At 41.5% G+C, this 12,253-nt stretch overlaps 5 protein-coding genes across 5 annotated transcripts; 2 read left to right on the top strand and 3 right to left on the bottom strand.

Moving 5' to 3' along the window:
• Positions 1–102: 102 nt before the first annotated feature.
• On the bottom strand, positions 103–2,044 carry LOC117571138 (membrane-bound alkaline phosphatase). Its single transcript, XM_034253139.2, has 4 exons — positions 1,933–2,044; positions 1,527–1,876; positions 439–1,459; positions 103–364 (listed from the first exon to the last, which is right to left on the bottom strand). Exons 1-4 carry the CDS (start codon positions 2,003–2,005, stop codon positions 186–188), a joined length of 1,623 nt encoding a protein of 540 aa, XP_034109030.1. The 5' UTR covers positions 2,006–2,044; the 3' UTR covers positions 103–185.
• A 3,010-nt stretch (positions 2,045–5,054) lies between these two features.
• On the top strand, positions 5,055–5,750 carry LOC117566922 (cytochrome c oxidase subunit 6A, mitochondrial). The gene is made up of 2 exons (XM_034246542.2): positions 5,055–5,221; positions 5,341–5,750. The coding sequence occupies exons 1-2, from the start codon at positions 5,125–5,127 to the stop codon at positions 5,571–5,573; spliced, it is 330 nt and encodes a 109-aa protein (XP_034102433.1). The 5' UTR covers positions 5,055–5,124; the 3' UTR covers positions 5,574–5,750.
• A 48-nt stretch (positions 5,751–5,798) lies between these two features.
• LOC117566918 (zinc finger protein 394) lies at positions 5,799–11,082 on the bottom strand. Its single transcript, XM_034246539.2, has 3 exons — positions 10,770–11,082; positions 7,181–8,269; positions 5,799–6,730 (listed from the first exon to the last, which is right to left on the bottom strand). The coding sequence occupies exons 1-3, from the start codon at positions 10,932–10,934 to the stop codon at positions 5,885–5,887; spliced, it is 2,100 nt and encodes a 699-aa protein (XP_034102430.1). The 5' UTR covers positions 10,935–11,082; the 3' UTR covers positions 5,799–5,884.
• On the top strand, positions 8,444–10,377 carry LOC117566920 (caspase-1). Its single transcript, XM_034246540.2, has 3 exons — positions 8,444–8,963; positions 9,191–9,747; positions 9,814–10,377. The coding sequence occupies exons 1-3, from the start codon at positions 8,788–8,790 to the stop codon at positions 10,068–10,070; spliced, it is 990 nt and encodes a 329-aa protein (XP_034102431.1). The 5' UTR covers positions 8,444–8,787; the 3' UTR covers positions 10,071–10,377.
• Positions 11,083–11,196: 114 nt separating the features above from the next.
• On the bottom strand, positions 11,197–12,248 carry LOC117566921 (exosome complex component RRP4). The gene is made up of 2 exons (XM_034246541.2): positions 11,739–12,248; positions 11,197–11,683 (listed from the first exon to the last, which is right to left on the bottom strand). Exons 1-2 carry the CDS (start codon positions 12,183–12,185, stop codon positions 11,228–11,230), a joined length of 903 nt encoding a protein of 300 aa, XP_034102432.1. The 5' UTR covers positions 12,186–12,248; the 3' UTR covers positions 11,197–11,227.
• Positions 12,249–12,253: the final 5 nt, after the last annotated feature.

The following is a 12,253-nucleotide window of genomic DNA, read 5'->3' as shown; positions in this document are numbered from 1 at the left end:
TGTCAAATTGAATGCACAACCGACAAAACTCTGTCAGCGTTAACATTGAACTTAACATTTACATTAACACCCCAGCAGCAATAACAGTTACAGAGCCATAAATAATTGTTGCAGTTTGTTCTGCACTTGGCAGCAAATTTATTCACACACAAATGAATAAAAGTACTTAAGAGATAGCTTGTTGTCTAGTCACACAGTGTGGGTCCATCGCCAATGCAGGCAGCGTAGGCCATCAGATGAGGGATCGTATGCTGCTGCATCATGCCAGAGAAGAGATGACTCTGTGGGCCGGTGGCAAAGATGCCCACATCGTCACCGGCGTGCACTCCTATGGCACCCTTTATGTAACTGGGATACAGGAAAGCTGAGCGAGATAAGGAGATTTGATTAGCATAGTTTAGATAAGATAAGATAGCGTGCTATCTAAATTGAACTCACATGGATCTTTAATCTTTTCGGTCAGATCCACGCGCTGTCCATTCTCATCGAGATACTGTTCCATGCCAACAGCATAGTTCAATGTCGCATACTTCACGCCATTCACATCCGTGTCGTGTTGATTAAGACCCAAAATATCAGTACCGCGTCCAGGGTAGCCGGAGATGGAAAGCGGATGAGCGTGATCGGAGGTAACCACAATAAGTGTGTCTTCGGGATCCGTGATGTCAAGAGCCTTCTGCACAGCCTTGGACAGTTCATGCACCTCATCAAGACCCAGCTGAGGCACATTGTAGTGATTGCCATAATCAATGAGACCGCCCTCAATGAACAAGAAGTATCCGTTTTCATTTTGGCTAGCCACTTCGATGGCCTTCTCCGTCATCTCCTCCAGCGTAGGCTTCAGATCAGCATCTGCTCTCTTGTGGAAGTCCATGACACCCGAATTGAAGAGACCAATCAGCCGCTTTAGCTTAGTTCCATTCACACTCAACAACTGATTGCGATTGTAGGCGAGAGCTCCATCGGGATGCAAAGATTGCCACTTGGACAGCAGGTTGACACCATCGGAACGCTCACCCTGCTTGCCAAACTTATCCTCAATTGTGTTGGGCAAGAATTTGCCCATGCCGCCACCGAGCATGACATCAAAGTTCTTGCCGGGCTCCTGAGTAATCAACTGTGTGGCAATATCAGTGCAGTAGGCCGGATCATTCTCACCCTCGCCGTAGGTGACGATGTCAGTGTCGGACTCAAAGAATCGGTTTGTGGTGTGGGCATAAGCACCCGATGGACTGGCATGGGTCAAGGTAGTCGTTGTCACAATACCACTTGCCTTGCCAGCAGCCTGTGCCCAGGCGGCAATGGAGCTCACATGATTCGTGGGATCCTCGCTGCCGCTGCAGTTGTTAAAGTTCACAGCTGCCGTTATGCCCAAGGCAACGATGTTGGTCTTCACGCCACATAGATACGCGGTGGCTGTGCAGGCAGAGTCTGGCACTTGGGCATTGGAGCAGTAAGTCTATAGGAGAGTGAAACAAATTCCAATTGTAATAATAGAGAAAACCCTCATGGGACTGCTAACTTACCCTGCTGAGACCAGTGTGCGGGAAGTTCTCGAAGCTGAGGGAATCCTCCTCACCCGTGTTGCCCTTCAGCTGACCCTTCAAGATGCGAGCAGCTGCCACTGTAGTCAGTGACATGCCATCGCCCAGGAACAAGATCAGATTCTTGGCCTTGCGTGTGTCTGGCTGAGGGAGTTTCAATCGCTTGGCAATCTCCGCGTTGGCAATATCATACCAGAACTCTGCATTCTTCTCCTCCGGTGGCGTATACTTGTTTTTGGCCAACGAATTGGGATCAAAGCCAGCCATGCTGTCACGTGTTTGGGCGACAGTTGATCTACCCAACAGCTGGTCCTGGTTGTGTATTTCGGTTACTGTAAGAATCACAATGAATCTCTTCAATTCCCAGACCTCAGATGTCGGTACTTACTATCGAAGGCAGCTGACCAGGCGACAGCTGTCACGGTGCTGAGTATCAGCAGGATTGCATAGAGTTTCGTCATTCTTGTTAGCTTCTCTAGAACTGACGTGTGGGCTGACCACGTTCCCACGTATTTATATGAGTTACCACTCTACACGCGTCTAATCTTAACTGCTAGATTACCTAAAATCACTCGAGTTTAGGCAGCCTCATTTTGAGTTATCATCTGCGAATAAATCTGGTTGGCTTTTTGGGTTTTGTCATTTTACTGCCTGTAGTATAATGGGATATCATATATTGTGTTTGAATAAGATAACATATTTTACAGTTTATATATATTATAGCTCACAACATATTTGGATAATTAAGAACAAAAATAACAAAGTAATTTTTCTGTTTACAGAAATTCCCAAGCTAAAACTGAACTTCAATCTGTTTTCTATTTTTACGTCATATTATTATCAGATTACATGGGTAATTATACCGCAAATAGTTTTGCACGCCTTTATTTCATTTTTTTTAGCTTTTTGCTTTGTTAAAGATACGGATATTTAAGAAAAAAATTAATGTAAAAGTAATTTAAAGTTTAAGCTGTTTTGCATATTTAAACAACAATTTGTCACTAATTTTACAAATTTGTAAAATATTTTAGTGTAGTTGTATATTCATACGCATACAAATAGGTTTAATTATCTTAACTCTTAACTCTCTCATCTGAAGAATTAAATATAACTTCAGTAAAAACTATTTTATAACTTAAGCTTATTGTTCGTAAATTGTACTTTATATACATAGTTACTTTTATTCATATAGTGTTCATTATAATTTATGTATTTTATTATCATGTCTTTCAAACAAACTTTGTTATATCATTTTAAGAAAAATTCTTATAATAAGATTTTATAACCACTACCCAATGGGTACAAGGGTATTATAACTTTGTGCCTACAGGAAATGTATGTATCAGGCAGACGGAGGCAACCCCGACCACATAAAGTATATATATTCTTCATCGGCGTTAACAATCGAGACTATATAGCCATGTCCATCTGTCTGTCCGTATGTTCGTCTGAGACACTAGATATCAGAGACTATAAGAGATAGAGCTACAATTCTTGACAGCATGTTTGCAAGGATATCAAGTTCGTTCCAAATTGTTGCCACACCCGCAAATCGACAAAAATCTAATAACATGCGTAATTTTGAAGCTAGAGTCAATAAAAACAATAATAACTTTTTAGTATATATGATTCCTAAAAATTTGGTTGTGATCGGATAAAAATTGTAGAAATTAATAAAGAAATACTTTTGTATGGGGAAAAACGTCTATTGTAATGGAAGTCTTGCTTTGGTTGACTATCTGCTATATTTGTCACTCTTTATCTCTTTGGTATACTTCGATTGATATACTAAATACAGCTTTTAGTATATTTAAGTAAAGGTACTGTATTATTATTATATTATATATTATTATTATTTGGTATATTTTATGAATTATACCGCACAATTTAGTTTTTATTCAAAATTCTCACAGCCGAACACAGCCTAGCAGCTTTTTTACTTGTTATACTTAGTAGTTATTAGCTTTGAAATAGTGTAAAAAGGGGGCGTGGGCAAGTTGCTAAGATAACTAAAACTATATAAATATGATAGCAGCCATGTCGCAAGTATTAATGGCTTTAACTTTTATGATATCCTGATTATACGTGTTCAGATCGCATTCATATATTTATCATGATTTTATATGTATACATTTTATGTTCTATAAGTTCTTTACTACATTGCTTAGATTTAATTTGCAACAATTGCGATGCCTTGTATCTAAAAATCTGCTGCAAACAAGTTTATTCCTTTTTATAGTATTATGAAGATTTGCCAATTTAAATTGCAGATAAATACATAAGTCTGGTTAATAATCTGAATGTTATAGAGTATTATTAATGCTGAGAACAAATAATAAAGTATTTTATCTAATCACATTGAGATTGGCCAATTTGCTACCTAGGTCAAAGCAAAGCTAACAAAGGTGCATAAGAACATATTAAATACTACAACACCCAATAAAGTGAATAATATCCTAAAAAGCCAGCAGATTTGTATGATAATCATCTTAAGACTGGATAAACTTAGTAATTTAGCTAATAAGATTAGACATGCTGGCAACACGTTTGGTGCTTTGTTAAAGTAAGTGGGAACCATATTATAATCAGAACTAACAAAAGTGACAAAGCTATACGCAATGCACGTGCTAATCGCCACACTTGTGGCCACCACCTAAACGACCTCGATCTCGTAAGTATCCATATTCTGAGCATTTCATATACTCGGAAAATAAATAAATTCATCGAATTGATTTCTTGATGAGTATCAGGTCACTACCAGAAATAATGAAAACATTGGAAAGTGAGAAAAGCTGTCACATATAAGAAAGGCTAAGAAAGTGATCTTGCTCCTCGGTAGTTCACAAATCTCAACGAGAAAATTAAGTTGCATTGTACAGTAAATTAAAACTAAACTATATCAAATAAAATTTCTTGATTTTCAGCATTCTCGATACATCTTTGTTACGGTTCCTAAGAAGAACTTCAGTTACTTAGCCTACTGTAGAAACACAGTTTCATGTTTTAAGAAGTTTTCGTAATCAACCAACTTTTCTGATAAAAATCGGCACATGTCTTCGAATTTTTTGAAGTTCCACTTGAAATTTAGAAGGTACAATATTCAATTGTTTATTTATAAATTTTTTATTTAGTATATTTACCGATCAAAAAATTATAAAACTTCTTAAGTAGAGAAAATTGTTGTTCACTTGCGTCGCCTAAAAGTAGACAACGGTTTTTGAATGAATTAGTATTGTAGCAGTTAATTGTTAAATCGTTTACGAATGCTGTTATGCTTAACGTTAAATTACATCTAAGCCCAAGAAAAACGAAAATCATTAAGCCATAAATTAAATTTATTTATTTAAACAAATTTTTGTTTTCATGCAATGACTTTGTAACTGTTACTCGTGTAACCGCCAAGTACTACTTTTCTATGTACTATACAGTGTTACCAGCTCTGTGTAATATACTAGTTATACTAAAATATTCAATTGTGCACCTTTTTCGCCTTGCCAATTTTGTAGTGCTGATTTCGGTCACACTGTAATCGACGACAATTTTTATTCAGAAGACGAGCGAAGTAATACGTAAATAAATTATGTCGTTCGTTTTGAACAATGCGATTCGTCGCCAAATTGGCGCTACTGCCGCCAGGAACATGTCCGGCACTGCCGCCGTTGCTGGTGAACACTCTGGTAACTATCGCCACAAGCTATAAAAGTCCCATTGTTAGGTTAAGGTTATGTAATTTGGTCATCGACCAGAATTTTGCAAAAGCAAACGACTTAACATTGTTCCATTTTGTCTTGTCCAGGTGGCTACAAGGTCTGGAAGCGCCTGTCCTTCTTTGTGGCCGTCCCAGCTGTGGGTCTGTGCATGTTGAACGCCTACCTGAAGCATCAGGAGGAGCACGGTCATCCCCGCCAGGAGTTTGTCAAGTACGATTATCTGCGTCGCCGTGAGAAGCGTTTCCCCTGGGGCGAAGGCAACAAGAGTCTGTTCCACAACCCCCATGTCAACCCCCTGCCCGATGGTTATGAGGATTAAGCAATGCGAAGGTGTTACACAGCTTGTTTGGGTTTAACCAATACCTAAATCACACACTCTATGTATTTACAATAATGTAAGCCGAAATCCATATGGAGAAATACACACACAATCCAACAAAAAAGAACGACGAAGCTTAACTGAATAAAAGAGTGGCGAAATAAGTATGTTAAACAATGGATAAGATGCATCATCAACATCCGGCCCAACAAAGACTAGTTCATGTGCAGTTTAGTGCAATCTTTAATTTGTTACAAAATACAATTTCTCTTTTGTAATTTCATGTAATAGTTAGTTAAAAAATTCCATCATTACTTCTTTGTCACTTTGCCAATCCTTAGCTTGTTGCCCAACTTATTAGCAGGCTCCTCAATCACCTCTGTTTTGGCAACTGCTTTGTTTGTCTTGACAGCTCGTGGCTTGCGTGCTGTGGATTTGCCTTCGGGGGAAACGGAGGCACCCACACTGCTCCTAGTGCTACCCGATTTCCTGGCTCGCTGCGACGAGGTCGATGCCTGCTCCGATTGATCTGCTAGCTCTTCTTGCTTCACTTTCGGTTTTGGTTCTTCACTCAATTTACGTACTTTTGCCTTGGGTGGCGATGTTGATTCATTATCAACAGACTCATTCGATGGCTCTTCGGCCAGCAATTCTTCAATTAGCTCCGACTCTTCTTTCACTTCTTTGTCGGCCACATTCTGATACGGCACCATGTCCAACACATGATCCTTATCAATGTGCTTCTTCAGTTCAGAGTACGTGATGAAAATGTAGTCACAAAATTCACAAGCAAATCGATCGCTATGTCTATGCGCCATCATATGCGACTCCAATTCGTGTTCACTGCTGCATTTCGACTTGCACAGCGCACACATCAACGACTCCTTAGAATGGATCGATGAGTGCTTGAGCAAACTAGCAAACGAGTTGTGCGACTCCTTGCAAATGCAGCAGGTGAACGTGGTAGTCGAGGCCAGATCATGCATTCGCATATGACGCGACAGATGGTGCGATAACAGGAATGATTTCCTGCAGTACTTGCAGGGATACGAACGTCTTCCAGCATGCGCTCTCAGATGACTGGCCAATCTGCCAGCGGTTACGAAGCCGCGACTGCAATATTGACATGGGAACGGCAAATTTGTGCTGTGCAAGACCTGCAAGAAAAAATCATTAGTTGTGGTTACAATTATCAGATAAATACAAAGGAAACTCGATTCATGCAAACAGTAAATTAGTTAAAAGAATTTCTTTCTTTTGTTTGTTTGGACTTCCCCTAAATTGGTACATTTGTATCAGCTTCACAACTTTTCGTTGTTAGCGGTCATTGTGTACCGACTTGAAGGAATGCCAAATCAACTCTTTCAAGCATTAAGATCAATAAAGGGAGCTTTCCCTAAAATTATATTTTAATTTTTGTTAGGGGATTTTGTGATTTTGTGAATCATCAAATCGAAATAACTTTCGCGAAACTCCCTTTATTGATCTTAATGCTTGAAAGAGTTGATTTGGCATTTCATACTTTACTAATTTAATAGACCCTTACTCCCAAAGTGAGATGTCTAAGAAAATTTTGCATTAATCGAGTTAGTAAAACATTTACGCACCTCATGACGCTCCAGCGATTGCTTGAAACTAAATGATTTTTGGCAGAAGTCACACTGGAAGGGACGATACTTTGTGTGCTTCAGTGTATGTTTCTCCATCTCTTCGCGCGAAATGAAGGGCAGCTCGCAGTAGACGCAAATGTACTTGGGCACATCGGTGTGTGTGCGTTCATGGCGATTGAGCAGCGCACGTCGATTGAAGGTGGAATTACAGATGGCGCACTTATAAGGGCGTTCGCCGGTGTGCAGAAAGCTGTGTTTCTTTAAATCATATTTGGAAAAGAAGCTCTTATCGCAGTCGGGGCACTTGAAACTGCGTTCGCGTTTATGATTTGCTATGTGAATGTCAAGTAGCTGCTGCAACGGGAACGAGCGATGACAATGCGTGCAGGGAAACACATTGGTGGCTACACGCTCGGCATTCTTCGTGGGATCAGCAGCCGCATCGAGCTCATTGGGATCGAGCACAGCGGTAACCAATGCCACATTACCATCGTCATAATGCTTTATCTGCGGCGGTGCAATGCGTGGTTCCACAGGCTCCTCGGTAATCTTGTTGAGCAGTCGCATCGGCGATTTACCTGGCGAACATGTTGCCGTTTTGTCCATATCCAATTGACCTTCAATATCAGCGATCAAATTGTGCACATCGTCCATGGAAAGTTCCTGGCTGTTCTCCACCTTCACCTGATATGATCGCTTGATTGCGGCGCGTGGTGGAATAGCTGGTTCAGCTGAGCTGGCGGCAGCTACGTTGAGTAGCTTGGGCGGTCCTACTGCGGCGCGCTGTGCAATACCGCGAAGGGTGGCAGTTTTCAATATCTGTACATTTTCAATGGTAACGTTGTTTGCTTTATTGCCCATCGTATTGAGCAGTTTTTTCGGTTGCACTTCAGTTGGCGCATCACGCTTAGCGCCCACCATTGGAGCTCGTGGTTTATCCAGCGCCTTTGGCCACGTGCCAGTAAGTGGATACTGACGCAAGAGCGTTTCAGCTTTCTTGCACATCTGTTTGAAGCGATAACTGTGCTCAAAGAGCAAACGACAATCCAAACAAATGTAACCGGGCATGCCATCGCCTTTGTTAACCTGAAATTCAAATTCAAAAAATACGTTAACATGTTAATGCTCATATTCCCGTTGTGCATATGTGGCAACTCTGCGCCTGCGCAATGGCAGCACAAAATAGAGTTTACCTATCTGCAGTGTGGCAACGCTGTCCGCGCATTCATTTGGCGGCAAGCGCTGCACAACTACAGATGCAATCGCACAGTTTGTTTTTGTGAGCGAGCGAATGGAGCACGCTTTTTCTACTCCGCTCCCGTTAATTAATTGATTAAACACGACTAACCATAAAAGGACATTTTGGAACTATTTGCGTGCAAATGTAATATGTTTGTTGCTTACGTGTCAACTTTTTAAAACAAACAGCTGTTCGTGTGGACTAATTAGTTTAGTTAAAAACTAAAGAAAAAGAATAAAAAGTGATTGGTACCTGTGGAAAGGGCGCAACAATTGCAGGCGAACAAAAGGCAGGCAGGCAGCCAGGCAGTAACAAGGAGAAACGAAAACAAGAGAGTGTGAGAGCGAGAGCGAAAGAGAGCAAAATGACGGACGAATGCATTACAAGAACATTCAGTGTTCTGAGAGCAAGCAACAGCAACAACATCATCAATGCTGATAGCATTGATGCACAGGGCGAAGCGAGCTCTAATTCAGCCGGAGTTGTTGGTGGTGCAGCCTCTGCTGCTAACTCTGCTAACGCCGCCGCCGTCGTCGTAAAGTAAGTGCATTGAAAACTTCATCTTTTTTTTTTGTATTTTTCTCGTCTCCCTTTTATGCATACTTTCTGTATTTGCGTTGGAACATTTTCGAAGGCAATAAAACTGCGCAGATTGTGCTTATCTTTCTATACCTACATATGAATATATGTTTGCTCAAGCAGAGCAATTCTGGATATCGGAAACAATTGTTATTTATTGATTATACCAATCTTTATACAATCTCTAGCACGGTGAATAAGTATGTAGCTCGTATGCCGGTAGATCGTTATGCCCGCGAGTACAATATGAATCACAAGAATCGTGGATTGGCCCTCATATTCAATCATGAATATTTTGATATACCTTCGCTAAAAGCACGGGCCGGCACCAATGTAGATGCCGAGGAGTTGCGCAAAGCATTGAAGCGTTTGGACTTTGATGTGTCAGTGCACAAGGATTGCAAATTGCGCGACATACTCAAGCACATTGAGAAGGCAGCCGGACAGGATCACAGCGATAACGATTGCATTGCTATTGCGATCTTATCGCATGGCGAGCACGGCTATATCTATGCTAAGGACGTGCAGTATAAACTGGATAACATTTGGCATTACTTCACTTCGCACATTTGTCCTACGCTTGCTGGCAAGCCGAAATTATTCTTCATTCAAGCGTGCCAGGGCGATCGTCTTGATTCGGGCATAATGCTAGAGAAGAGCGTCACGGAAACGGATGGCGAATCCTCGATGAGCTACAAAATACCGATACACGCTGACTTTTTATTCTCATACTCTACGATTCCAGGTAAATTGCAATATTAACTATATTATTATATTATAACTATATTAATTCGTTGATTGCCTTTTCAAGGTTACTATTCCTGGAGAAACACTACAAATGGCTCGTGGTATATTCAGTCGCTCATCCAGGAGCTGAATGCAAATGGCAAAAAGTACAACATACTCACACTGCTCACATTCGTTAGTCAACGTGTTGCCGTCGACTTTGAATCGAACGTGCCATCGACACCGATGATGGATCGTCAAAAGCAAATTCCGTGTGTGACCTCGATGTTGACTCGCATATTGCGCTTTACGGACAAACCCTCAAGCAGCAAGGCGGGCTAACCATATAAGGGATTTATAACTATTCCTCTAACCTAATCACCCACCATCACACCACCTCGACCTCAATGCCTGGATTCCATTTAACTTTAAGTTTAATTGTTAATATCACAACGTTTTGGGTAGAAACAAACAAAAAAATCCCAAATTCATCTTCCATTATGATTTTTCACATATACATTAAGCGCAATTATCATGCATTTGCATAAATTAGAATTAACATATTTACACACATTTATATATATTTGATAAACACATATATGCTTAAACAAACAAATACAAATGAAGTGCAGACTGAAGCAGAACGAAAGCGTTTCAAATTGTGCGCTCAGCGCGATTTCGCGCCATCTGGCAACATTTCGCCAGCTGAGTGTGTTTGCATGTGTGTGAATTTCTTTCTTTTTGTTGCGTACAGTTGTCGCCATATTGTTGAAACAATTGTTTTGTGTGGCTCAGCACAATTATTCGACCATGCGTATATTTTTGTTGTTCAATACATCAATATACATCCAATAAGGATTATTTTGGAAATGGGGCCGCGGTGGGGCAAGTTTTGCAGTGCGCACTAAATGAAGTTAGCGAAGACGCCAACGCACCTAGATATTTAGTTAGACATCAACCAACACAGCCGAAGTGATGCCGAGTATCGTAGCCAAGTTCTTACTGGGACTTAGGCCAATTTAGAACCATGTATTGACTTACCTCAATGGATGTAATAGCCATTATCTGCAGCGGCAAGGAGGCTGTGGCTTTAATGCGTTTGTGCTCTACAAAAATGGAACCAAGCATGTCTTCTTGTGACAAGCAAAAGCGGCAGATTTGTTTTTCGCGTAATTCCGCCTCGCGCACACTATCAATGTCAGCCATTGTGTTAATTTAAACCGCTTCACTGGCAATGTCGCGAACACAATAATGCGAAACAAAGTAATTAATAATTAAAATGCTTTTGTTCAGTTTTGCAAATAGAGAGACGGACACACAACACACAGCTTCATCAATACACGAACCACAAACGGCGTTGCCACGTTTCAGGCGACGCGAGAAAGTTGAGCGCAAGGCGTTACCACCGAAACTGCAGAAAAAATGTACTAAAAAACGCGCGACTTTTAAAATAGACAAACTAATAAAATAAGATACGAGTACTTTATTAATTGTATTAATCAGTCCATAAGATCAATATCTCGCAGGCGTGCTTGCGTCTGTTGACCAATATCGAACATAATATGTTGCTGCAGCAGCTCTCGCGGTTCATATTTAAGCGACTCCTCGTAGGCATATTGTATACTCGTGTCGTACAGCATCAGTTTGCATTTGGCCAGAGCAAGGATGCAGTTGCGCAGTCGGGCGATGACTTCACGTTCGCTGCGCGGCACCACTTCATTTAAGTTCTGAGCGAAGCCACCCTCGCCGCCTTCCTGCTCTTCGCTTTTGGTGGGCGCTATCCAAATATAGCCATTGTTGCCTAATATTACGGAAGCACCGCATGCCAACTTGTGGAAATGCATCTTGCGTCGCTTGACCAGTGCCGGGAACACTTTGACCAGAATACCCTGGGACAGCTTGCCATATTTCAAACTGCGCGTGTAGAGCGACAATGTGCCCTCCTCAAAGATGTTCTGGCAAAAGTATATTAATCAACAGGTGTTTAATCAAATCAAACCATAAACATACCTGCACTTCGGCCGATATCAAGTCACCTTCATCCAGATAGCGTCGCATCATCTGCTCATCCTCCGCTGAGCGTCGTCGCAGCTCTCCGCCAGGCAGATTCACCGACGACAGCAGCAGCGTTGAATCCAGTCGTGAATTAGTGTCCACGCGCCAACGTTTCTGTCCTACGTCCAGCACGCGGGCCACGACGACGTCGCCAATCTCACCCACATAGCGACTCTTTAGAGGCCTTACCGAAATCAATTTATTCACTTTTTCAATGACACCGGCCACCGATGCGACAATGTTCTCATCCTCCACGAAGGTACCGTGTCCACGCATAAAGCCCGACTCTGGCATTAGCACTTCGCCGGGCGTAAATATGCGAGGCAGCTTCTCCTGGTTTCCGGCCAAATCATTCCAGTTGACGCGATCCAGCGCCAAGTCAATCATTGCATTTGTTGACATTGCTTTCCCACTGCTGTTGCTGTCTCTGTCAGTTGATGCAAAACACGCGTAGGTGCAATGTGACCGCA

Source organism: Drosophila albomicans, chromosome 3, assembly GCF_009650485.2.
Source record: "Drosophila albomicans strain 15112-1751.03 chromosome 3, ASM965048v2, whole genome shotgun sequence".
Taxonomy (NCBI): Eukaryota; Metazoa; Arthropoda; class Insecta; order Diptera; family Drosophilidae; genus Drosophila; species Drosophila albomicans.
The sequence above is the reverse complement of the archived record's forward strand: the minus strand, read 5'-3'. Positions and strand labels throughout refer to the sequence as shown.

What these genes read in the sequence shown, in the direction of transcription:
- LOC117566922 (XM_034246542.2), top strand. Translation starts at nt 5,125, where the DNA reads ATGTCGTTCGTTTTGAACAATGCGATTCGTCGCCAAATTGGCGCTACT. An exon ending in CGTTGCTGGTGAACACTCTG is followed by an intron (nt 5,222 to 5,340) that starts GTAACTATCGCC and finishes TGTCTTGTCCAG; the next exon opens with GTGGCTACAAGGTCTGGAAG.
- LOC117566921 (XM_034246541.2), bottom strand. Translation starts at nt 12,185, where the DNA reads ATGTCAACAAATGCAATGATTGACTTGGCGCTGGATCGCGTCAACTGG. An exon ending in TGATATCGGCCGAAGTGCAG is followed by an intron (nt 11,684 to 11,738) that starts GTATGTTTATGG and finishes TACTTTTGCCAG; the next exon opens with AACATCTTTGAGGAGGGCAC.
- LOC117566918 (XM_034246539.2), bottom strand. Translation starts at nt 10,934, where the DNA reads ATGGCTGACATTGATAGTGTGCGCGAGGCGGAATTACGCGAAAAACAA. An exon ending in TGGCTATTACATCCATTGAG is followed by an intron (nt 8,270 to 10,769) that starts GTAAGTCAATAC and finishes TTTGAATTTCAG; the next exon opens with GTTAACAAAGGCGATGGCAT. An exon ending in AATCGCTGGAGCGTCATGAG is followed by an intron (nt 6,731 to 7,180) that starts GTGCGTAAATGT and finishes TTTTTCTTGCAG; the next exon opens with GTCTTGCACAGCACAAATTT.
- LOC117571138 (XM_034253139.2), bottom strand. Translation starts at nt 2,005, where the DNA reads ATGACGAAACTCTATGCAATCCTGCTGATACTCAGCACCGTGACAGCT. An exon ending in CGCACACTGGTCTCAGCAGG is followed by an intron (nt 1,460 to 1,526) that starts GTAAGTTAGCAG and finishes ACTCTCCTATAG; the next exon opens with ACTTACTGCTCCAATGCCCA. An exon ending in CGAAAAGATTAAAGATCCAT is followed by an intron (nt 365 to 438) that starts GTGAGTTCAATT and finishes TATCTCGCTCAG; the next exon opens with CTTTCCTGTATCCCAGTTAC.
- LOC117566920 (XM_034246540.2), top strand. Translation starts at nt 8,788, where the DNA reads ATGACGGACGAATGCATTACAAGAACATTCAGTGTTCTGAGAGCAAGC. An exon ending in GCCGCCGCCGTCGTCGTAAA is followed by an intron (nt 8,964 to 9,190) that starts GTAAGTGCATTG and finishes TACAATCTCTAG; the next exon opens with CACGGTGAATAAGTATGTAG. An exon ending in CTCATACTCTACGATTCCAG is followed by an intron (nt 9,748 to 9,813) that starts GTAAATTGCAAT and finishes TGCCTTTTCAAG; the next exon opens with GTTACTATTCCTGGAGAAAC.